Source organism: Arvicola amphibius, chromosome 11 (assembly GCF_903992535.2).
Source record: "Arvicola amphibius chromosome 11, mArvAmp1.2, whole genome shotgun sequence".
Taxonomy (NCBI): Eukaryota; Metazoa; Chordata; class Mammalia; order Rodentia; family Cricetidae; genus Arvicola; species Arvicola amphibius.
The window spans coordinates 50,188,677-50,214,970 of NC_052057.2; the positions used below are offsets into that span (position 1 = coordinate 50,188,677).

At 36.9% G+C, this 26,294-nt stretch overlaps 1 protein-coding gene across 2 annotated transcripts in view; it reads left to right on the forward strand.

Annotated features, from left to right (window-relative positions):
* The window catches only part of Naaladl2 (N-acetylated alpha-linked acidic dipeptidase like 2), an 883,574-nt gene that overhangs the window by 193,020 nt on the left and 664,260 nt on the right, over window positions 1-26,294 (forward strand). For both annotated transcript variants that reach the window (XM_038347191.1, XM_038347190.1), the window contains one exon: window positions 134-635. In XM_038347191.1, the coding sequence (XP_038203119.1) occupies window positions 142-635 (494 nt within the window). In that variant the 5' untranslated portion in view covers window positions 134-141. The remainder of the gene's footprint in view (window positions 1-133; window positions 636-26,294) is intronic.

Consider the following 26,294-nt stretch of genomic DNA (forward strand, 5'->3'; position numbering starts at 1 on the left):
ACATGAATCACTGAAGTTTATGTCTATGTCCCACATAAACATACTTGTTAAATATTTTGTTTTTACTTTTAATTTTAAAAATAAAAAGCTTATTTTAATTGAGCATAATTTTCATTTTCTCTTATTTCCATAGGTAAAAAGATGGCTTATCAGAAGGTCAATGCAGATTTAAGAACCTCAGGAAACTCACCTTACTTAGACAATGACGACATCCATGCCACTGCCCTTGACTTAGAGTGGGATATGGAGAAAGAACTGGAAGAGCCTGGCTTTGACCAGTTCCAGCAAGATAATGCTGAGACTCAGACCTTGGGGCACTCAGAAACTTTAGACCTCCATCTTGATTCCATCCAACCAGCCTCTTCACCCAAAGGAAGGTTCCAGAGACTTGAAGAAGAGCCTGACTATGTTACCCACTACCCAAGATCGGCACCAAAGAGCAAACACTGCAACTTTTGCTACCTTTTAAAAATAGTTTGCACAGCCACCATTTTATTTATTTTTGGAATTCTAATAGGTTATTATGCACATATGAATTGCCCTTCTGATGCCACACCATCAGGAACAAAGGACATTCACTTATACCAGGATATTCTCAAGACAATCAAAGCAGAAGATATTAAGAAATCTTTCAGGTAGGTGCAGAGGAATGGATGTTGGGATGTATTGCCTGGGAAGTAAATCTCTGAAGAGAGATTGCAATGGAGGTACAAGCAAGGTTGTCAAGTGGGTGGATACAACTTATGCCAAGAATAGAAACTTATGGAAGGACATGCATTTTCAGGTTTATGGCTCTGCAATATAAATTTATGATGTAGTTCTATGAATTAATATTAGTAACCATAACTACAATGACAACTAACTCTAGCCTATACATTTTCTCCCTTTGAGAAAGCCTGGTAGGCCATGTTGAGATGAAAAGATGGTTTGATACAAAGGTAATAAAAACTAGGATGTTTGTCCTATTGTTACAAACTTGATTAGCACTATAATGTGCTTTATAGGATGAGATAACTGCCATTAATTACTCAAGGGGGATTGGGGCTGTTGACACCCCGCGTTCTTCCCCTTTCAAGTAGGCACTCTTTGTTTAAATGTGCTGGATTCCAACCATCAGACAGTCCAAAATGCTACATTCTCGACTGCGCCTGACTTAGTGAATAGCTATGGGACCAGAATGCATTGATTACTCAATCAAATTATAATAAACAAGTCTTATTGGGAACTTCATCTGAGTTGTTAGGAAGAGCACCAATGTCACACATGTGACAATTTTACAATTGTGTTTGTTATTGGCTGTCAGTTTACATGCATAATAAAATGGATAGAGAAGAAAAACTGGAAAATGTCTTCTCAGAACTTAGGAGAAACAAGTATCCCTTTAATCATTTATATGTAGCTGGATTCCAGCATTGCTGCCTTCCCAGGATGTTTGTTGTGGGTGACAATGATTTACAGTTGCAGAGCTGCTGGCAAGTGAGCATGTCTAGTGATCTTCCTGGGAAAACTTACACGGAAGATGTACGATGTGTAGTAATGCTGATGAATTCTGATTCTCTCCCTGAACACATGTCTCAGTGACAGATGGGAATACTGTTCTTTGGCACAGCTTGTCTGCTGCTTAAGCATCTATGGAAGTGTATTGGCAGGTGATAATGCTTTCTATGATATGTCCCAATGTAAACCTTCTGTATTGAATTGAGTTAAAAGTTGTGTTTTATAAAGATCTACTGTGTCAGTTATGGGTTGACCTATACATCAGGAAATTCCTTAAATATTTCAAGCAATGAGTATTCAATTATTTTACTTTATTTCATGTGTTGTGAAAGGTTTATGTACACATGTATCTGAAGGCCAGAGATCAGTATCAGGGGTTTTCCTTGTTTGTTCTCCATCTTCTTTTTGAGACAGTTTCTGTCTCTCCTTGAAGCTGCCATTATATATTCACCCAGTTGACAAGATGGTGTCTTTGTGCTTTCTTCTTCCCAATACTGAGACTTCAGCTGTTACTCATAGCCATGCCTGGTTATTACATGGGCGATATGGAAAGAAATCACATCTTTATGCTTGCAAGGCATTTACTTTATTAACCAAGCTACCTCTCTAGCCAGCCCCTGAACAATAGATATTCAATATCGGTCTGTTATTTCATCAGTGGTGAAGAATGTGAAACTTTTCAGAAAACAGGGAGGCAGCCCAGAATGAAGACACCATTAAACCTAGAAAAATAAACTGGTGGAAACTGGACTTTCCTGCTTACACAAGTGCAGGCAGGATGCAGCCTCAACTGGGGACAATAGCAGGTCTGTAGAGGGTGAGAAGCATTGAGAAGCACAACATCCCAGTTTGCTCCTGCCCCTCAGGGTCCTAGATGATCCTCCAATGACTGAATCCAGAAGGATGTTGACTGGGAATCTTTTCTAAACGTGTCAGGGGCTGAAGCAGAGAAGGCGAGAAGGTCTTCATAAGTGATGCCTCTGGCAGAGCGGTGCAGTCTCTCAAATGGAACCAGCAAAGTAGAACCATATAAAGCTGGGTTTACTTCACCAAGGCAACCAGGCTTCTGCAAGGGACCTGTAAATTAATTTCCTTTTTAACATTAAGGAAATTGATTTCTCCCCAAGCTACATGTCAGTTTTCAGTTTATCAGCAAAGTGTAGTTCATAGACTCAAACCTAATTTTTTTATTTACTTTGACTTAGTCAAGAGTTAAGTCTGTATGAGTTCATGGGGGATTTCCTGTTTGATTTTATTTATTAACTAGGCTACATAAATATTTTCCTTCTTTGCACCTTATTAATTTTGTTTATTTTTCAGCATGTTGAAAAGCTTGCTAATATCCTTATTTCAAATAAACAACAAATGATAAAAATTTAAATATATAATTAAGTAAAAGTGCTATTTTCCCCACAATGGAATTTGAAGGGGTGTGGATTTTATTTTCTAATTAAAGGAAATAAAATCAACTAAATGTGATATATTTAAAGTTAGCCCCAAAATACACTTTACAAGAGATTAGTCAATAAGAATATCCCATGGAAAGACACATATTCAATTGTGCTCTATAAAATAACCATGAATTTTCTTATTCATATGTTTTTTTAGATAATAGTGATTTTGCCCAAATATGTTTATACTAGCTATCTGAATAGTATCCTCTCAGTCAATGTTAGCTTTTGCTCAAAAATATTGTTATTCCATTGATCAACAAGTCTGGTCTTCTGCCAGAACCATACTGTTGTAATTACTATAACTCCATAGTACAATTTAGGATCAGGGGTGTTGATACACACTAGTTATTTGATTATTTAGGATCTTGCTTGCTATGCTGGGTTTTTGTGTTAACATAAGAAGCTGAAAATTATATTTTCTATCTCTGTGAATAATTGTCTTGTAATGTTAATTAAGATTGCATAGAACCTACAGATTGCTTTTGGTAGGATGGTCATTTTACTATATTAATCCTGAATGTATATCTTAATTCAATAATTTTCTTGGGTTTTGACAATACAGATACCATAAAACATAGGTTGGAAGAGAAGTATGTACTCTACCTATGTCTCCTACTATTTCACTTTGCATGAATATTAGGACAACATATACAAATGTTATACATTATCAACCAAAAATCACCCATTAGTACCTCTTTAAAAAATGCCTCTTACCTTCATCAATCAATCAAAAAATTGCATTGTGCCCACAAATATTTTCTTGATAACTATTTTAGCTGTATCTTCAATTAAATATACTTAGAACAATGTTTGAGGTTAATGAATGTAAGTATATATAACCACACTAACATATTGCTTGGTGGTAAGTGCTATAGGTATAAGGAACTTTCTTAGGCCATTCCTCATAAAAGAACATTTAAGTTTTTCCAAACATTCTTAGAGATAAATGTTTGTATTTTTATTTAATTATTCTTTTCTTCATAAATGCCTGGAAGCAAATAACCACTTCAGAGAGTTTAATTTAGTTGTTTACTTTGTGATATAAAATTGCCTTGCAAAACCACCAGCCTTCTAGGTCCTCATTACTGTTTGTTTTTGATAGACCAAAAATAAAGTTATATCATTTTTCATTTTTTAATTGACTTCATTTGTATTTCTTTTTCCTCATATGAACAACTTTTTAAAGAATCCACCTCACCTAGATTTTACTGGTTCAAAAACAAAATATTATAATAGAAAAATAGAATGCAATATATATAGCAATTGTCTAGAGTTTATTTTGTAGTTACATTTTTAAACTTTGGTTTTTGTTTTTAATTTCGTGCACAGATATTGTATTTAAATAATTTCCATCATTTTCTAGCTCTCCTCCACATCCCCCTATCAAAGTCATGACCACTTTAATTATTATCCTTTTATACATGCACACGCACACACACACACACACACACACACACACACACACACACTACCTATTAATTCCATTTCATGTAGATCACATGTTCATGTGTTTTGAGTAGACAACTTGCGACTGGATAACTTAGTAGTTGCTCATGCTCATTTGGAGTGGAATTCTCCCTCTTTTAGCAACTATTAATTGCATATAGATTTTTTTTTCATCTGGGGGTAGGGTCTTGTGAAATCTCCCCCATTGTCAGTAACATGTTATGGGTAGTGTCATTGTGCTTGCCTTGTTTAGTCAACCATATCCTTGAGTTTCTGTGCATGCAGTTTGCCTGTCACATGTAATACTATCTCACAGCGGAGGCGCTGGGCCTCTGGCTCTTACAATCTTTCTCCTTCCTCTTCCCCAATGTTCCCTGAATCCTAGGTGAAGTAGGGGTAGTGCTCTCAATGTATCAGTTTGGATTGGATACAACACAGTAAATTGTTCTCTACATTTTGACCTGCTGTAGATTTCTGTAATCTGTCTGCTTTAAAAAGAAAATAATTTTATGAAAGGTGAAAGCTACACATATCTGTGAGTATAGGAGAAGTATCTAGAAGGCAGGTAGAATGCAGTTAGAAACTACTAAAGCAATTTGGGAACAGGACAATAGTAAGTTCTCAAAGGCTGTTGACTTTATCAGCCATAGAAAATAGTTAGGTTTATAATAATAAACCCGTTTCTTATTGAGTGGGCCTATGTACTATTAGCCATCAGTTGATTTCTCCTGGATCTATGTGCCACTATCATACATTGGGATATCTTCCATGCTGATCATTGTTGTAGTTTGTTAGCTTTGACGCAGGGTGGGGTATTGATATATTTTTCTCCATTGACAGATTACATAACCACTCTTGATACTATGAGAGCTAGTCCTCAGGGAGGAGGCTTCCAGACAAGCCCCACTCAATTCTTCCATGTCTTATTTCACAAGTGTGCGGTGTCTTCAGTAAGCAGTTCCACCCTTCTCAGAAGTGACTGAGGGCAGAAAATAACCTACAATGTTTGGAGTCTTTCATGCTCCCCTGATCAATAACTTGAAGAGAGGCTTTCCATGCCTTGCACTGTTCTGTTGTTGTTGCTGATGTTTGTTTTATTTTGTTTTAGATAGCCGATGTGTCATGAAGGAAGCATTACCAACTCAAGTTGGTTATAGCTTCTTTGAAATATATATATATATATATATATATATATATATATATATATATATATTATATATATATGTGTGTGTGTGTGTGTGTCTGTGTGTGTCTGTGTGTTTACACATGCTTACATATATATGCATTTTAGGCAACTATGTTTTCCTTTGACTTTACAAACATTCTCGATGTTATTTTCCTTCTTCCCTTCCTTTGCCTCTGCATTGCCTCCCTCCTAAATCCCCACTCTTCCCAGGTTTCATCTATTTTGCTTTCCATAGACCCTTGTCCTGCTCTCATTCCTGTAGATGTATTTTGTTATCAAATGCACTGTAAGTTTATCAAATGCAACAAGATAAAGCTCTCTAGCAATTTGTCTCATTTAAATATCTACACTTCTTGAAGTGTTTTAATTTATTATCTGCCTTGATACAGTGAGTTAAACATGTGTGAAGTTAAAGTATGAAGTCATCCTTATGTATGTAAAACATTTTCAACCTTAGATGGGGATTAACTGTTCAAAAACCTTTAAAAATATTTTAAGTACTTTCAGCATTTTGGTGATGATTGAGAGCCTGCTCAGAAACATAACCAATTGTGGCATTTCAGAAATAGTAATATTCTAATAATTATTTTATTTAATAAGAAAAATGGAAGTTGGTTCTCAAATCCCATTTATATTTGATATTTTGAAATGTATTTTCAAAGATCATCTTCTTCCCTCTCACTTACTCTTCCTTCTTTCTTAAAAGAAGTATTTTGTGTATATTCCTATAGGGTTATTCCTGGGAGCTCAGTGTTCAGAGGCCACAAGATGACATCAGATCCCCCAGAACAGAAGTTCAGTGGCTAGAGAACCACCGGGCAGGAACTGGGATTAGAGCTTGGATTGTTTGAAATACTGCATGGTCTTTCTTTTATCTTTCTTCTTTGTTCAACTCTTTCCATTCTCCTTCACTTTACTTTAGCAACTAATTTATTTTAATATTATGTGTATGAGATAATACTCTGTACCAGGTAAACCCTACTTAGAACATTTTAGTTAGGTGTCTGTGATTTAAGGACATTACCCGAGGCATGACAAATGGGCACGATATTTAAATTCCTTTGCTTTTCTCTTTTTCCTGCACCCATCAATCACAGGTGCACTTGGCACCACTGTTTCTAACTCCTTAGAGGCCTTTTAGTTCCACACATTAACAGATCTTACTTCATAGTCAGAAGAACAGAAAGAAAGTTCTTCCAGTCATATTCTAATGGGATAGCTATGCTAGATCATGTGATAAGAATTAGCTTAATCGAAATTATCTTTGCCAGAGTATCCATTGCAACACTGACAGGTGACCATTCTCTACGAAGCCTGGGTTTTGGTTTGAATTGCCATTTTGTGATCTTTCAAATTTGATCACCTTAAAGGAGGCTGTGTAGGTTCAAGATATCTAGGTCAGAATATGGATTTGTTTTACTCCTCTTCTAATTTCTTCTTTCTCTGTCCACAAGTTACAAGAATGTAAAGAGCTCTGCTGCTTGTGGTCCCTTTATTCAGCTCACCTTCTAGCTTCCTTGTTATATAATGTCACTGTTTTTCCTGTGCTCAGTTCCCACACCTGCCATTCATCATTCCCACCTCTTTCTATTCTAAATCTATTCTTTTTTTTTTAAAAGAAATGGATCATTGATATTGCTCCAGAATATTCAAAACTATAAATCTTCACCTAAAAATGAAAGCAGAAAAGTCCTTCATGAGCACCCGTGGGTTAATGTCTGCATTATCAAAGAGCTAGGTAGAGTTTGGTGTTAGTGGGATTTTTGTCCTCTGACCAACAGAATCTGTCATATTTGTTGCCTCTGCTCTCCTGGTTTTTTTTTTTATACCAAGACCCATTTCTGCTGTTCTTTGCTACTGCCATTCTCAACTCAGAACTGTCTCTCTACTTCCTGGTTTTAGTCATTGCATAATTGTTCTGGCTGATTCTTCTTCACCCTTCTCATTCTGTTCCTTTTCTTTTTTTTTTTTTCATTTTACATCTTGCATTAGAGAAGATGATAGCAGGAACATTGGGACAAATGAAGAAAGCATAAAGGCACTGCTATTTTAATTAAAGAAAAATGTGTAAACGTATAACCAGTGTCATAAGTCAAACTATGCAAATGATGACTGAATTTACCAGAAAAAGAAATGATGGTTTCTTAAGGAAGTAATTAGATATTCTACCATTGAGCTACCACATTACAATTATACATTGTCTTAAATTTAATCATAAAAGGAATACATAGGATATGCTAATTTAATTATGCAGAGAACCTCATTACTCTGAACTTTAGATAAAGCATTGCTTAACTTAGAATTGCTTAAAGTCATGAAGATAGACATTACTATTTTTTATTGATTGAATAAGACTCACAGCTATATGAGAGTTAAAGTCCTACCTCATCTTCAGGTAAATGAGGATTGTTGAAAACAGAGGTTTTGCATGTAATGCTCTCCACTTGCTCAAATACTAGCTGCCCAGAATGCATGGTCCAGATACCAGCTCTATCATAGCTCTTTGATGTCACATAAATTGTGTATTTTTTTTCCTCTCTCTATCCCTGCAACTCTCTGCACTTCAACTACTTAGGAATGTACCACTTTCCACAGTGGAGGGAAAAAAATTAACAAATTGAGTAGTACTAGACAGGAATTCAATAAAACTAGCATTGAAGAGCATAGAGCCAGCACGTGGTTGCCCTTGATAAGCCCTCCTTTCCTATGCATTATCATTTCAGTTTCTGGAAAATAAAATGACATTCTGATTACTCATGGTTCCTTGGTTATTTTTTCATATATTTAATGCACATTTTAACAGCTTGTACCCAATATTAATTTTTAAGTTGGAAGGTTTTGTTTTTATTACTTCAACATAAACATGGATATGAAGTTCTACTACAGTACAGCTGAGATTGGGGGGTGCCAGTTTTACTGGCTTTCTGTTTTATCTTAAAGTTTTATTTTTCTTCTCTTCTCCTTCTCCTCTCTCCTCTTAAGCTCCTATCCTTCTTCTCCTCCTTCTCCTTCTCCTTCCCCTATCCTTCCTCTCCTTTCATTCTCCTCCTTCTTCCTCTTCTACATCTTTTCCTGTATCTCTTTACTTCACTCTACTGAATTCCTCAAGTCTTACTATACAACACAAAAGAACCTGGAACTTGCTGTGTCTCACAGGCTGGCCTCAAACTCATGATCTTCCTGTCCTTGCAACCTGAAGGTTGGTAATCTATATGTATACCATATTGGTCCTTTACTGACCGTGAGATATTTCTATCTCATTTATCAAGATCTCTAGACTGACTCAGAAGTTTGTCCTGGAATTTGTTTAACTTTAATATAGTCACACTCTTTTGTTCTTTTTCTTATGAATTGATTATAATATGCTCTTATTTCCATTCACCATTTTATCTTATTCATTTCAAACAGAAGCAAACTGAGTCAGGTGTAATAAAAAGAGATAAAAGAATCATTTCCTCGATGAACATGCATATCGGCTTCTTGCTGGCTTGCCCAACTTTCTAGCACCCCCACTGTAAAAGTGTTGGCAATGACAACAGTAAATGGAGTAATGCAGGGGTTCAGCAAGTAGAGGTTGACAATGGCGCATGATTTTTCTCTTTATCAGTTAAGGAAATCAAGATTCAAATGTCAGGCACAGCCGTGTGAAAGTTAAAATTTGAAAGTCCAAAGCTGCAGAAACCAAGGAAGATATTTGAAATTTTCTGCCAAAAACACTAATTCAATTGTCTCATAAAGATGCTTTACAGGTAACAGAGTAATGCATATTTAAAACAGATTATATGACATTTATCAAAGCAAACTAAATATTTTATCGTATTCACTGAAAATATCGTATTCACTGAAAGGTCTTTCTAGATGGGACATAAAGTAAATATGGCTGGTAGTTTAAGTCCACAAAGTAAATGAGGGAAACATCACACACACACACACACACACACACACACATATTAACACACAAATGCACATACTCACACACAATCATGCACACACCTACTCACACACACATGCACACACACAAATACACACACATGCACACACATGCACACACACACACACAGACACACCATATACACACTTACAACTCTTGTTGACTTTGTTTCTCTGTAGAACACAGGATAAATTATACTGATTTATGGAACCTATATAAAATGGTATAATTTAACTGGATTAAAAAATCCTGTATAATTTTATAATAATTTAAGCTATCTCCCCTTAGGAATAAACTGAATAATGATGCTGAATATGTTATGCTCAATGAAGAGTAATTCTTCACAAATGTAGTCTAGCTTTTGAGAAAGTGATGAAGAGAAAAAATGAATTTAAGGCCAGTCTACCAGAATTGGAAGTTCCTATCAAAACTGAAATTTTTAAAAATTAACAAGCTCATGGCTAACATCATAAAGCCTTATGTTGAATTCTTAGTACTAAAATAAATGTTGGTAATTACCTTTATGTCACTAATTAATGTATTTGTTGAACTTATTTTAATGTAGGCCTACTCAAAATGTACAAAGATACAATTTTAAATTACATTATACTGCATCTAGCAAAGTTTCAATATTTTACGTAAGGCAGTCATTTTCTCCAGCATATTCAGTTCATGGCATCAACATGAAGTCAATTGCCCAAGCAAAATTACACTTCCTAAATTTACAAAGTGATATTCTTATCTAAAAAGAAGATTGAAGTTTTCTTCCTTTTCATTGTAACTGGACAAATATATTAAATTTTCTATGTCTGATTTGGGAAATCAGTTTCTGCCTTCACTAGCTGATTGTGTGCTGTGTCTGGGTCCTTTACAAATGAACTGCAATTCTATTGCTTAAAAACTGCCTTCTTGTGCAACATGCTGCAGTAATGAATTAAATCTAAATGAGCCTCATATTCACAGTGCCGTTAGACAGAACTCATCCCTTGCGGAACTTTTTATTATCTAATACAAGGCAAGCTAATGTCTTCCCCTCATGGCTCACTTCTCAGAAGGGTGTGCAGCTCAGCACAAGAAATAAAGAAAACTATGATTTGGGATCAAATTGTCTTTTTATAAACTCTCAAAACCACTGAGAGCACTTTAACATGTCCCCAAATATGCAAGTCAAATTTTGCTAGAACAAAAAATAAAGCGAGCTCTTTCATTCTTTGAGTGTATTTTTGTCTGTGATAGAAAGAAACTGAAGTGAGCCATTTTCTTTTAACAGAAATGTGTGCAGGTGGTTTTTACTCTCAATAAAAATAAAATAAGTGTGGGCGTTTTCTCGCTTTTTCTTCTCTGGGTTCATCATATTAACTCTATTCTGTGGGGAAGAACTTGTTAGATCAGCTTGTACCAATATTGTAGTTCAAGCTGCTGCATACATCTAAAGCTCTAATTTATTAACTTGATAAGTTTGCTAATTCAATAAAACACCAGCTATTCCCTTATAACTACCTAAGGCATATCTAGATTGCATATTTTAATTTAACTTTATATTTCAGAATGTATCTTGCCACTGCATATGGGCACATGGTAACAGTGAACAAACATTTCCTGTATTTCACTAGGACAGTCCATATACAGCCTATTGAGTTTTCTGTCATAGGTTATTAATTCTGGCTCCTGGGCTCTTTGTCCCACGCTCATTGAGAAAAGCCCTTTCCAGATTTCTCTGTGCTTTCTCTTGCTCAATGTCATCTTTGTTTTTTGGAATAATACATTGTCCAGATCTAACCCCCCCTCTTGTTTTGAACATAGCACCTAAATTCCTATATAATGTTCAATTTACATAACGTATGAATATAAAATACCATGAATTAAGAAAAGTCAATATGCTTCTCAGTATAGCAAACTAGGGCAGAGGTAAAAGCAGTTCAAAACAACACCCTTCTGTGAGGAATATCTCTTCCTAATTTAAACATTTGCATTGTTCTTCTTTAAATTGCTTTGCTTTTATTTTTGTGTAGGGGTGTTCACCTGCAGGTATGACTGTGTACTGCTGTGGACAGTGCCCACAGGACCAGAGGACAGCATCTTAGAGCTAAAGTTTCAGTTGCCTGTAGCTAAAATGCTAGGAACCAAACCTGGGTTCTCTGCAAAAGCAGCAAGCCTCTAAGCCATTTTACCTCTAACTCTCTAAGCCTTGTATTCTACCCACTAAGTTATTTCTTCAGACCTAATTGTTTTTCATAGTATTCCTGTTAAAAATAACACCTGGTAGGATACCGACATACATCTTATATGGGTGTCTCTTAGCACTGTTTCACTTATTCCCCTAGAGTTGAGTCTCAGGGCCTAAGTAGTGAGTATAAGGAAGATTATTAGTTATTGTTATCATTGTGTATTTACTTTTTTTTGGTAAGAAGTCATCAGCCATTCACCATTGAAGGACTCTCCCTGACTGTCATCCTCGTAAAACGTGTCTTGATCTATCTCCCAGTCCAGGGTTCTTTGAAATGTCTCCCTTTTTCTGTTATTCTCTTTTCTGAAATAATATCCTGATATGTGTAAAATATAGAACACAAAAAGAATACATCCCATGACATCTTAGATCTTACAAGAATTATTTTTACTTATAAATAATTGCAGTATGAAGAACTGAAAATGAATACTGTAGAGGAGAAGGGTTGCAAAAGGTGGGGCTTTTCAGGAGTGTGCCCTGGATGGCCAAAAATGATAGATAAATGAATACATGGCTGAGTGCTTTGACTTTCAGAAATGATACACACGAGTGTGGAGGGAAGAAGTAGCAAAGAGAAATCAATGTGGCTGGTAAGAACGTATTCTTCAGAAACAATACATTTGTAAGAAGATTGAGTCTTTGGAGTAAATTGAAATAATTTCAAGTATGATCTTGACATGAGGTTGTTAAGTTAGGTAAAAGCTCATAAAGTGCTGCAAGAAGGAATCCTGAATTCTAGACCTGCGTTTTCCAAAGATAACTCAATCTTAAACAGTCTGGGAAAAGGGTCAGATGTCCCCTACACAATAGACAAATAGGAAGTATCTGTCAAATATGCAGTCGGCCCATAAAGTAGTGGAGTATCTTTGAATAAGTGAACACCTAGCTATTAACCTAAGGACCATGATTCCTATAAATGGCATTCATATCTCATCAAAACTTCCCACCCAACCTGAAATAACACATGTTTCCATGCTTTGAGATCCGGTGTCCCTACTAGTCTTTTGTACAATGATTTGTAAAGATCTGTGAAATGCCTTAGGTTTTATAACACTTTTAACATAGTTAGCTTGCTTTGGTTGCATGAATATCAATGGAGGACCTGAAACTTGGGGGCGAGACCAACATGGTGGATTCCTGTTTAATAAACTTGGCAGCATTTATGCATGAGTAATTTGATCCCCATTTCATGCAAGGTTATTAAACATTGCTTGGTGACACCCAAAGGCATTTGGAATTGGGTTTTGAAACCAGAAATACCTCTCCCACCCATACCCACATACCTTTTTTTTTCTTTCTTTCTTCTTTCTTTCTTTCTTTCTTTCTTTCTTTCTTTCTTTCTTTCTTTCTTTTCTGGATTGAAAGTATGACTTTCTGTTCATTTCAAGGCAACTGATGAATTCATCTGTTCAAGGGTGTAAACAGGCCTGTTCACTTTTCCTGGAGGAAATGCTGTTATTATCTTCCAAGTCTGTCTTCTGCTTGGACATTTTTGAGCGTCCTGATCAAGGGCTCTCTGGGTCTCTGTGGTTTTCAGAAAAGGGTGGCAGCATCTCAGTAAGTCATTTCTCATCTGCACACACTAAGTGATGCTTCACATACATAAGCCTTGTTGAGCTAAGAGAGTGTAGCTTTCAGAGGACCACGGTCTGAACTCTGGTTTCAAGAAACCTAATGAGAGACAGAGAAAACCACAGCCAGAGGTGGCAGCTCAATATTCAAACTTGAGTAATACACAAAGAGCCCTCATGGGGAAGTCCCGAATCTCAGAGTGGGGCAGTGTAATTTCTCCCTTTGGCTGAAGCATCACAGCAAACATAACTGATAAATCAAAGCTAGTATATGGAGGGAAAAAAGAATTCAAGGGAGTTTCGGGGTCAGGGTCTGGGATAAGAGGTGGATATGTGTTTTTTACTTAAATTGATGATTTATTCCAACATGATATTTTAGGCTTATATGAATTGAATGAATTTATCATATAACGTGTGCACTGTTTTTAAACACAGTATATATGTTTCTCTCTGTGAGTTATATGCTTACTTTTGTTATGTTCTTTTTTACACTGAAAATCAAATAGCTAATTGTGGCATAAGATATTCCAATGAGGATGAAAAGGTTTAGGACAGATAGAAGTTCAAGGAAAAGTTCTAAATCCTAAACCATAGTCATGATGGTCCATCAATACATTGATATTCCGCACTGCCCAGATCAAAACCTGATGCCTAAAGTTCAAATGGTGTGAGTCTTATTTGTTATTTTAGTAACTTTTTTCATCTATTTTACATACCAACCAGTTTCTCCTCTCCTCACTTTCGGAACCCTCTTCTTTCCCATCTGCCCTCCTCCCATCCACTCTTCCTCCATCTCCCAGGGCTGGGGTTGGGGATACAGAGGGATGGAAGCTAGAGAATGAGGACTGGGTGTGGGGGTGGGGGTTGGCAGCAACATGCAGGAAGGAGTAACAAAAGTGACGTTTTGATGTAGGGGCATTTTAGAGTTAGGGAGAAACCTACTGCCAGAGAAACCCCCAGTATTCCACCAGGATGACCCCCAACCAAGGCTACTAGCAATGATAAAGAGGGTTTCTGAGCTGGCCATCTACTGTAAGCAGATTGGTGACTTCCCTAATTGCCATCAGGAATTCTCTATGCAGCAACTGATGGAAGCAGAAGCAGAGATCCACAGACAAGCATTGCTCTGAACTCAGAGAGACTTGCGGAAGAAAGGGAGGAGGGATTGTACCAGCGCACGGGGATCGGATGTGTGTTTGTGGTGGGGGCGTTCAGGTAATGATGGGAGAACCCACGCAGACAGTTGACCTGAGATCACAGGAACTCACGGACCTGTAACCAACAGTCAGGGAGCTTGAATGGGACCCATTTAAGCCCTCTGCATGTGTGTTACAATCTTGTAGCCTGGTCTTCCAGTAAGGCTTCTAACAGGAAGATCAGGATCTCTCCCTGACTTTTAACTGGCTTTGGTAACCTGTTTCCCATGCTGGATTACCTGGCACCACCAGGTAGCTCGGTCCTGCCTCAACTTGATGTGCCATGCTTTGCTCAAGCCCATTGGAGGCCTGCCCCTTTGTGAAGGGTATGAGTATTAAAAAGTGTATATCTTTATTTCTCATGGAAGATTTAGATCATAGATGGAGGATAGATGGAGGAGGAGTATAGGAAGGGGAAAAATAATCAGGATATATTGTATGATAAAACATTATTTTCAATAAAAAGAAATTTCATAAATAGAAGCAATGAAAAACTGACTAAGTCAGCTTACATGTTGGTGATACAATTCACTTTATTTGTTGGAGATACAATTCAACTTGCATGTTGGTGATACAATTCATCTTGGCCAATTCAATACCAAAGAGCAGGAGTTTTCTTTTTTTTTTTCTTGTTTCTTTGTTGTTGGTGGTGGTGGTTTGTTTGTTTGTTTGGAGCAGTAACATTGATTAGCTAATCTGAATCCAGTCTTTCATCATAAACTAAAATGGATTTTTAAATCATTAGATATAGAAACGAAGAGTATATAGGACTCATGTATGTTGGCAGGATTCCTACCAGTGTGTCACAGCCTCTCACTCCAATTAAATGCATTTAAACACATTCATACTTGATTTTAAGCGAAATCAAGACACTATGTTTAATGTTGTTCTAGTGGTTGACAATACAGTAGCAGTCCTCTGAATCCATTTGGATTAGCTGGGATAAAACCCATCAGTACCTGAATTATGTTTTAGTTTGGTATTGTACTGTACCTTCAGGTAAGAAGGGAAGTTAAGGTTTGAGGGCTGTATGTGCCCGATTTTACATGACGAGCACACTGAATCTTGGGTTTTACTTCTTTGTTACTTACTATCCATCTTAAGGAGTTTATACTTGCTTTGTATCATAGACACTAAGAGATTAACTAGTTCTTTAACTGATTAGTGCCATGATTTTGTGGAGAACATAGTAATATAAACATAGGTTTATTTACAGTCATTCAAATGAAAAAAATTACATGTCATAAATAAAACTCTAAATATTTGTCAGTGACAGACAGATAGTATGCTTATTTCGATGGTATTTGGAGGCCAAGTCTGTAAGTATAATGTTGGGTGAAAAGTGGACCCTTTTACGCAGCAAGTCTAAAACCCTTCTGTATTTTGTTGGGCTAAAATGACCCATTTTGAAGGCATTTTCTGAGTCTATGGATTGGAAGCAGAGAGAGGTGAACAAATGGGTTTTCTTCCTGCAGAAACGACTAGCTTATTTTCCTCCTGTCAAGTCCTATTGAAGATCGTCAACATTCTGAGACTTTAGTCTCCTCTAGGCCTCACAGTGGCCAATGATGAACCACAGAGCTGAAACAAAGCACTTGACTTTTATGTGTCGTTAATGAATATGTTACTAGTACTTGCATAAATTCAAATAGATAAATAAAGCATAAAGACAAAATAAAATGATCCCATGAAAAGTAATGAGATATTAGTCTCTATCACCAAATGATGTGGTTGAGTGTGAACAGTATGCAGGGGATATTGTATTAGAAATTCATTTTCAAAGACAGTAAATTATGAATAAAACACTCAACATGGCACATTTTGGCTACACAGGAGAAAGCAATTGCTCAGTTGAGTGTCCTTTGTGCTCAATACTCTATAATGCCCAAATCAAAGTTTTTAATAAATTTAAAAAATGCAAGTTATCCAAATCTGCAGCCAGGTTCCGGCTCAGCAAGCTCTGTCAGCACAGCTTACAGGCCAGTGCCTTTTCTGCTCTAACAATGCCATGATGGATGGAGAACGGCTCCCACTGTCCATTTATCTCCCATGATTACTGCTCTGAGCATATTGATTCTTTCTGAGGCTTCTTAGACTCAAGGCTGCCGTGCAGGTAGAGACACCATCAGTTTTATACAGTGTGCTCTTAATATGCTCCAATTTTCCCCTCTTTAGACAAGATGTGAGAGTCAATAACTAGCAATAAATTAAATTTTTTACTCATTCTAAGGTAACACCTGAGAATTTTCACCATTACAATACAGTCATGTGCTGCACATGGGATCGCTGCTAACAATAGACTCTACAGACCATGGTGGTCCCCTGAGTCTGAACTGCTCATTAGTAGTGAAACTATGACAGTATGTGTAATTCTGAGCTGTCATGGTCACACAGCAGTGAAATCACCTAAGGGGGGATTTACCCAGAGGTATGCTGTGATTCAGTATATTCTGTATACTCAACAAATATACAGAATTATAAATTGTAAAAAGTCACTACTAAATAACCAACCCCCCAACTGTATTCACCTTTTATTTAGTGGCTGTTATTGAAGTTATGCTTGCCATAATATTGGGTAACAGAAAATTTAAAGGTACATGAGTGGAATTCTTGTTTTAAAAAATCTCAGAATATTAGGGAAAATGTGGGACAGTGTTTAATTAAATGATAAAACTGAATATAGTGTGATATGGTCAACAATTAGGAAACACTTAGTAATACTTATTAGCAAGATTCGAATTAACAGAGACACACATGCAGGCAAAAAAAAAAAAAAAACAACTTGAATGAGATTTGAAGGAGCCTCTCAGAAAAAAGAGATAAAATTGTAAGACTTTTAGGTATGTGCTTATTTTGAACAAGTAAATGGCCTTTGATTCTGTGAGGCTGGACTGTAGCATCTGAGGAGGAGGACTTTAGGACAAGGTGTATAGTTAGAGGGAGACGGAGACAAAAGAGAAGTGTAGCAGAAAACCAGGGGAGAAGGAGCCCAGGAGATACAGACTGAAGTTAGAATATATGTCTTTCTGTGCCATCTGAAAGCATTTGGTTTATTTGTAACCTTAAGACTGAGAAACGCCTTAAGGAGAGACATTTTGGAAGAATGGAAAAAGCAGGACAGACACTGTGAGAGAACCCTGACAGGAAGAGTGTTGTGATGGTTCGGTTTCTTTGACTGCTGTGAGAGGAATGAGAGCAAACCTCATGGAATGGGAAGCCAGCCTGTGGCTTTCAGGAGTCCTTTAGAGATTGGCTGCTGCCCCTGTAGAAGTCAAGAAAGATCCTTGTCTTCCTGACTGAATTAAACTAAAGATGGAAGTAAGTCAAACAATTTTCATCCTTCCTAAAATAACCTAACAATTATTTTCTTGTTGCCCATTTTAAGCAAAGCCCACTGTGATAGACCATGGTGTGATTCAAACTGTATTTAAAACATTACTTGGGTATTAAACCATTAAAATTGTATTTAAGAATCTTCTGAAGGTATGGATTTCTAAATAGAGTGTGAAGAAGCATGGTCTTGTGCTTTTAGCCCTTTATTCATTTGGGATTTGCAACAAAAGCCAAGGGCTTTGTCTCATAAAGAAGACCATGTGTTGCCTTCTAAGCCGCTGTTCTTGCAGCTCTAACTGAAAGGACAAGAGCGAAAGCCATTAAAGAGCAACACTGGAATCGATCAGAGATAATGAAATTGCATTGGCCCAAGTATTAATCAATTTTAATAATTGTGTGTTACAACGGGTTTTGCAGTAAAGGGCTGTTATTTTCAATTCTGCTCACTTACACTCTGACCACATCGTTGTCACACAACTGAAAAACATAGCTATATTCAACACCTGTATTACAATCCACTTCATTCATTTGCTTTTTCTTTGCAAATTTGTATAAACTCCAAGTTGGCTAATTGGTTATTGAAACCATTTAAATGAACTCTTTCTTCCTTGCTATATAGATATAACCTTTAAAAGCCTGTCTTCAAATAGAGCAAGACTAATTGAGGATAATAAAAAATCAATAGTGGAACAAATGGTGTCTTGATTCATCAGCTTTTCACAAAGCTATAAACTGATTCAATAAAATAATCATCAATCAAATCACAGACAGAGCTGTGTTCTCTTATAGTTCTTTTCTTTTTATACTTTTTCAAATGGTATCCTACATTTTCCTGAAGCTTTTAGAGTAACCAACCCCTAGTTTAAGTAAATTTGTTCTCTTATCCTCCCTGAAAAAAGTATAATAAAAATGAATCTGTTCACATGGGGATTGTTCCTTTGCTGGAGTAGGTTTATCCACATGACTGCACAGGTCTGAAGACTTAGTGCATGTTAGTAAAGTCATAATGCTACCTACTTATGTAGGTGACATCTGATAATTCAGACTATTTTGCCCCAAGTGTAACCGAGAATAGACAGGTGCCTAACTCCCTGCCTCAAAGTTTGAGCATACTCTACCACTGCCATGACTACTTGTTGGCTTGCAAAGTGGAGGATAAGAAATCTCATCACTGGATCATGGAAAAAATAATTAAAGAGACATATAGGTGCTAATTTTAATTATATCTCTTATTAGAGATGTATTTTGATCATATTTACCCCCACCAGCTCTTCCCAGACCAACCCTATCCCTAGCCATATTTTTCTGTCCTTTAAAAAGAATATTGAAAAAGTTGTTTTCATGGAGCATATGATGTTCATGTTTTTCCCTTTCCCAACTCTTCCCAGATCCTTTCCTCCTCTCTACTCACCCAACTCCATGCCTTTCTCCTTAAAAAAAAAAATTAAAAAATCAAGAAACAAAGACAAAACAACAGTAATAGAATAAAAAAAAAAAGACAAGAAATCGCAAGCACACATACAAAAAAAAAACCATTAAAACAACAAAACAAAAAATTAAAATATGGACCCAAAAGACCAATAGGACAAAAAAATGCCCAAACTTTATGAAACAGAATGTCTAGCAAAGTACCATTGAGTTGATCATCTCCTTATTCGTTCTTTCTTTCCTATTATTATTATTATTATTATTAATTATTATGCCTTGCCAGTGGATGCCAGCTGCAGAGAACTGTTGGTTAAAAGTGGGAAACCCTTCCAAACATCTACAAAATAATATTTGCTGTCCAGATATCTTTTAAAACAATCTCTTTTTTTGTATTTTACATACCAATCCCAGTTCCATTTCCCTCCCTCCTCCCACTCCCAAAATTCTTCTGACTCCATCCTCCATCGACTCCTCAGAGAGGGTGAGTCCTCCCATGAGGAGCCAACAAAGTCTGAGACATCACTTTGAGGCAGTACCAAGGCTCTCTGACATGCATCTAGACCTAGCAAGGTATCCCTCCATAGGTAATGTGCTATAAAAAGCCAATTTATGGACTAGGGATAATCAGATTTTCTTGAACATGGCTATTCCACCTGAACATAGTTAAGTTACCAGGGACTGAACTCTAAAAGGTCATTCATTACCCCTTTCTCTCTCCAGAGGTAATAATTGCTGCACAACTAGGGGTGGAATTATATGACCAACTCCTACTCCCAAACCAGGATTGGCCTTCTACAAGTTTTGCATATACTGTCACAATCACTGATTTATTTGTGTTCATGTGTGTGTCTTCCCTGCTATGTCCTGACAGTTCCATGTACTTATCCACTGCCTCTGACTCTTACACTTTTTGTCTGCCTCTTCTACAGTGATCCCTGAAACTTAGGAAGAATGTGTGGCTGATATTTCCCTTAGAGCTGGTATACATTTGCTCTTTAGGGCTGAGCATTCTGAAAACATTATACTTTCATTCTTTGGCATGTGTATGTGTGTGGCAGAGAACATTCCAAGTTTAAGGGGCCAGAGAAAAATAACTCAGGAATCCTGCACTAACACTTTGTGAAGTGAAAAGTAAGTACCTATTGCTTTTTGGGGTTGAGGCCAAGGTTCTCCGATTTCCAATTAAAATATTAAACCTCAATGTGGTATGTGGTGCATATCTATTACCTTAGCATTGAGAACCTTGCATTGCCTAGAGTGCAGAACAAAACTGTCTCAAAAATAAATAGCAAAACACTAAGTTTAATCTACATCCCCATTTTATCTACACTTTGGGGCTAAAGGCGTCTACCATTTTAATATAACAGGTTACTGTGTACCCTTCCTCCCTGGACATGCGTCCATTGAACATCATTGGGACGAGACACACCCAGACTCAACACTGGCATTTTTTTAAAAATATTTATTTATCATGTACACAATATTCTGTTTTGCTTGTATGCCTGCAGGCCAGAAGAGGGCACCAGACCTCATTACAGATGGTTGTGAGCCACCATGTGGTTGCTGGGAATTGAACTCAGGACCTTTGGAAGAGCAGGCAATGCTCTTAACCTCTGATCCATCTCTCCAGCTCCAACACTGGCATTTTTATGACTACCTATTGGCTACTGGTGACTTACTGCACAGTTTAACTTTCATACTTTTTCAGAAATTATCTAATTATTGGAAGGGACTCTGGGGTTTCAAGAGACAGATGAGGTCAAGGTCCTCTTGTGTTTCTTGACTGCTGTCAGGAAGGTAGTTTGCATTTTCTTTTCTTACCCCTGCAGTGTTAACACAATTTCAGTGGTTGAAACAATAAGAATAAAAATAACTACACCTTCCTGAATTGGTGTGAAAGCTAATGGCACTTTATAACTTAGGAGTCCCAGCGAAGAAAGGTGTCGGACACATTTGTGAATCATACTTTCACAGGATTTCTGTTTGACATAATTATTCCCTTAAACACAATGTAAAGTTGTGTTTATGATTGGTTGGGGATGGGAGAGAAGCACATTCTATATACAATTGATTACTTCTTGCTCATTGCAATCAACAGAAAGAAGAAAATGTGATGGGTTGACTTTTGCAGTGGGAAACTTGGAGGCATGAAACTGAATTATGCCCCATAATCCAACGGTGAAGATACCATTGGTTTTGACTTAGGTCTTGTTTATGTTAAAACTTCTTGAGGTAAGGAGAAAACCAGAATGTATTTATTAAGCATATCTTCCTAAATGCTTTTAAGTATGTGGAATAAATCATCAACGTTAAATATATGCAAACTTTGGAAAAAGCGCTTCCTGGAGCAAACTCTGAGTGCCATTACCTGAGTGCCGCCGCAATGGCAATGCAGGAAGATTCACGTGGTAGGGCTGCCTTGTCTGGAACTTTTTAAAAACCACTTTTTCTTTTGTTCTCCACCTTCCCTGCCACCTCTAGTCTACCACATTTGCTTCTTACAGTACCAGTTACAAAAAGAAAAAGAAGAAAAAAACATAGATATTACCTTAATTTCAATGTTTATTGATAGAACAAAATATCATAGACTGGGAAATTTAGAAATGGTATAACTGTATTTCTATTGTTGTGGATAATAACAGGTCTGTGGCAAAGAATCTCACAAAGGTTTTTAAATATATAATTTCATAACTGAAGGTAGAAAGATGTGTGTGTGTGTGTGTGTGTGTAAGTGTGTGTGTGAGAGAGGGGGAGAGAGAGAGAGAGAGAGAGAGAGAGAGAGAGAGAGAGAGAGAGAGAGAGAGAGAACAGACCACTCCACTAACATACTTCTCCAATAACAGACATATACTGTGAGTATCATCATCAACCCATTCTTAAAGACAGAGTCCTAACTGTATAACTACCTTTTAGAGGTTCCCCCTCTTACCATTGTTACAATGATGTATAAACTTCAGCGGAAGTCCTGGGTAGTCCAACCATAACAGATATCCAAGTGTACCACATGTTCCATCATGGTGTCTATAGGAATTAATGCAATACATGCTTTTAAAATTTCAAAGAATTGAATGTATTTTCACCATAGAGAATACAGATAGATTAACTTGATCTAAATATTATATAATTACCAAAATATTCCAGTTTTATGTTTTTATATGTCAGTTTTGTGAGCAGGAATGATAGAAAGACTGCCATGCATGCCAAATCCACACAGTGAGCTGCAGCCAAAATCTGCATTAGAGTGGCCCTGTCTCAAAAAATCTGAAAGATAGAAGTGATTTATAAAAGTTCTTAAAGAAATAAGGGGAACTTACTGGGCAATGAAGGTATATACCTTCAATCCCATCATGTGAGTGACAGAGGTAGGCAGATCTCTGTGTTTGAGGCCTTGTAACAAAGAAAGTTCCGTGAGAAACATTGTGAAAAGATAAGAAGAGAAATGAAAAGGAGAGAAGAAGAGACAAGCTGACATGAGATGAGAAAGAAGAAAAGTATTCACCACAAGGAAAAAACACACAGAAACTTGAAGTAGAGAGGTATACACACACACACACACACACACACACATATATCTGCTTAGACTTTTGAAGTATGCTGATACCTAATGCAGCTCAACACACATGTTAAAACTTGCAAAAATTTGTAATGTTCCTAGATGTTAGGTTGGTAGTCTTAAGTCATGATGCTTGTCATTCAGTATCCTAAGTTCCTTTTGCTTGGTAACATGTGTGTCCATGTTAGTGCTTCAGAAAACTGTATAAGTAAAAACGTGGCAATGTTATCAATAATTTCAATATTTCATACTAATTTCCTGAGGAATGCCCAAATTTCTAATCCTGGCTTCAGATATGCATTCCATGGCTTCGAATTCTATTTGGTTCTTTGTCTTTCAGTTATGCCTCACAGTGAGATGACCTTTAGCTGCCCAGATGGGTCAACTGTTCATTGTCTCTTTGTCCCATGTTTAATTGTCACCCCTTCTCAAATACTGAGAGGCACGTGACTATTGGGCAACTGAAATATGGGCCTTTTAAATAAAGAATTGATTAATTTTACTTAAATTTAATACCAACCTATGCCTGCTGGTTCTAAGATTTCATAACAGAATGAAACCCTAAGACTCATTGCTCTTTTAATATAAGAATATTGGAGAAGCTTATGCAATGGGTTTAACAAAAAAGTAATTGAGCTAATTTGCAGAGTGGGCAGTAGTGACTTAGCTTTGGGAGGTATAATTGGAGGCAGCAAGAAGAGCTAGGATTTGGCACATATTCCAATGTTAGCAAGTTTATCTGCTAGATGTTTGATGTGAGATGAAAGAAATAAATGAAAATATGGCTCCACTTAAGGCCAACTGGCTAAAAGAATAAAAATCTTATTCACTCATAAAAAATCAAAAGGCATAGTATTCACAGAATCAAAATCTAGAACCTGATGAATGTGAGATAACCCCGTCCACTTGATACTCAAGAATTTACGTTGAGTCTATAGCTCCGCAGAGTATGCAGTTCAGAATTGCCAATGTGTTATTGGCATTTAAAGCCCTTCAGTTCATTGAGATTAAGAAAGAAGTCAGTACGAACAGAATGATCTGATGCAAGAATTGACTAGGGCTTTAAACACCATACAGCATTCATTGCAGTAGAACAATCGAAAGAGATGGTGAAAGAACTAGTCTGGTCGGAGAAAAATAGGTGGCAAAAGTCAAAAGAAACATCTCATCAATCTTAATTCAAATGCCCATGATATACATGGTAGAGTCAACTGACTAATGGACTGAATGTTTCGTTTCTTTTACCTTAAACTTAAAACTCGAAGTGTTGTTCTTGTTAAAATATGTGATGTATTTCCTGTCTCATCTGCATTACAAACTGTCCATTTGCCTTCAAGTGCCACACATGAGTGGTTAAAAGCTCAGAAATGGACAACAGCTGCTGCAGTGATGATACATATTTGGTCTGTGTTGTGATTGCTACCCATAGTCCATCAGACGATCCTGACATCTGAGTAGTATTTCACCCTGAACTATGGTAGAAATCTCTTTATGAAAAAATGCAGTAGAGGACAAATCCAATCTTTCCTTTTAGTAGCTCATAATAAAACTTGTGAAGATTCAGGGTAAGGAACACTGAATGGAATTTCAAATTGTTCCTTCCTCTCTGTTCTTAAATTCTTCTATACCACATGCAGCCTAGGTTAAACCACAAATGCATGCCTAGGATTTTCATATAATTGACTTTAAAATGCTTTAAATTTCTTCAGAAAAAGAAATTATACTTCAGTTTATACAAAGTAACATTTACATAAGTTTGTAAATATTTAATTTCGAACTATAAGACATAAAATGTTGCTTACGTGTTTTTGAAAATAATGAATTTTGTTTGGAAATTATATTAAAATGTTCTTCAACAATTATAAATTGATATGGTCATAAGCTACACAACTGTAGTAGAGAGTAATTTTACCAACTAATGAGTTAATTCTAGGTTAACAAAGAGTATTCTAAAAGAATATCATCATTTCCTACAAGTGGTTTATGTGAGAAACATTTAACACATCCAAGGAAATGACAAATCATTGTGGTGGAAAGGTGACTGAGAGCACATATTTCCTTATACAGTAAGGGAAAAATCCTTGAATTTTCTTTGCTAGTATATCTAAGCTCTTCTCAAGGAATTATACAACCCACAAACACATGAATACAGAATTTCAGATCAAAGCTGTATACTTAGCCAATGATAGCAGGATTTTCTACATTGGGCTGATTTATTGCTAACAACTGAACTTAATAAGTCAAAAAGAAAAGTTTATATCTCAAAATATAAATTTAATTAACAAGAGCCCCATGTACAGAGCCGAGGGACTTGTAACAAGGATGGAGAAGGTTGATGTTGGATGAGGTGATTCAGATACCCAGGTCTCAAGTCAAATCTGGAAACAGTGATTCATATCTATAATCTGTATTGAGTATGGGTTAGGGTGGCAGGAGAGAGACAAGAAATGCCTGGAGTCACTGCCCAGCTGATCTTTTCAAGTTGGTGATCTCCAGATTAAGTGAAAAACCTTGCCTCCAAAATAAGATGAGGAGCTACTGAAGAAGCACTTGCCTCTAGCTCACATGGGCACACCTGTGTTGCATATATGAACATTACACGCATGTACAGCATATGTGCTTGGGGAACAGTTCTAGGAATTTGAGTAAGCGTTGGCTCTAGGGAGAAGTATTAATAATGAACCGAGGTAGGGAGATAGATCAGTGAGTTAATTCTCTCCAGAATAAGGACACGGGAGACTGCAAACTTCTGTATGTTTGTTGCTTCTATTGGTTGATAAATATAGCTGTTTAAATGGACAGGCAAAATATAGCTAGGCAGGAAGTCCAAACAAGGATACAGGGAGAAAGAAGGTAGAGTTAGGGAGAAGCCATGTAGCTACCAAAGAACAGAGATGTCAACAGCAGCCCAAGGAGAAAGGTGCCAGAAAAGAGGTAATGCCATGGCCATGTGGCAATACATAGATCAGTAGAAATGGGTTAATTTATACGTAGAGCTAGCCAGTAAGAAGTCTAAGTCAATGGTCAAAGAATTATGTTTAATATATTAGCCTCTTAGTGATTATTTCATAAGCAGTGGCAGGGACTGGCAGGTGGAGAGAAACTGGTCCAGCAGGACCATATGATGAAGAAAAATCTTCATTTACAGTAAACTGCTTAGAGAGACAGAGTTCAAGCATGAGGGAGAAGAGAATAGGGCCGCTGACAGACAGGGTGGAGGATAAGGTGAAACACAGCAGTAGGACCTGCAAAAAGGAGAAGTCTAAGATTAAAGAGGACGAAGTGACACAGCTTCAATCCCAGATAACAGAGAGTCTGAAGAAACACAGGCATTAGACATTCAGGGAAGAGACCCACATAGGTGTGGATCTTAGAATTTGACTCTATTATAGGGAAAGCAGGGGGTTCCAAGGCATTGTCTGGTGAGGTTTGATATTGGCATGTCTAGTGTAAACATCTGTGCTCCTATTTA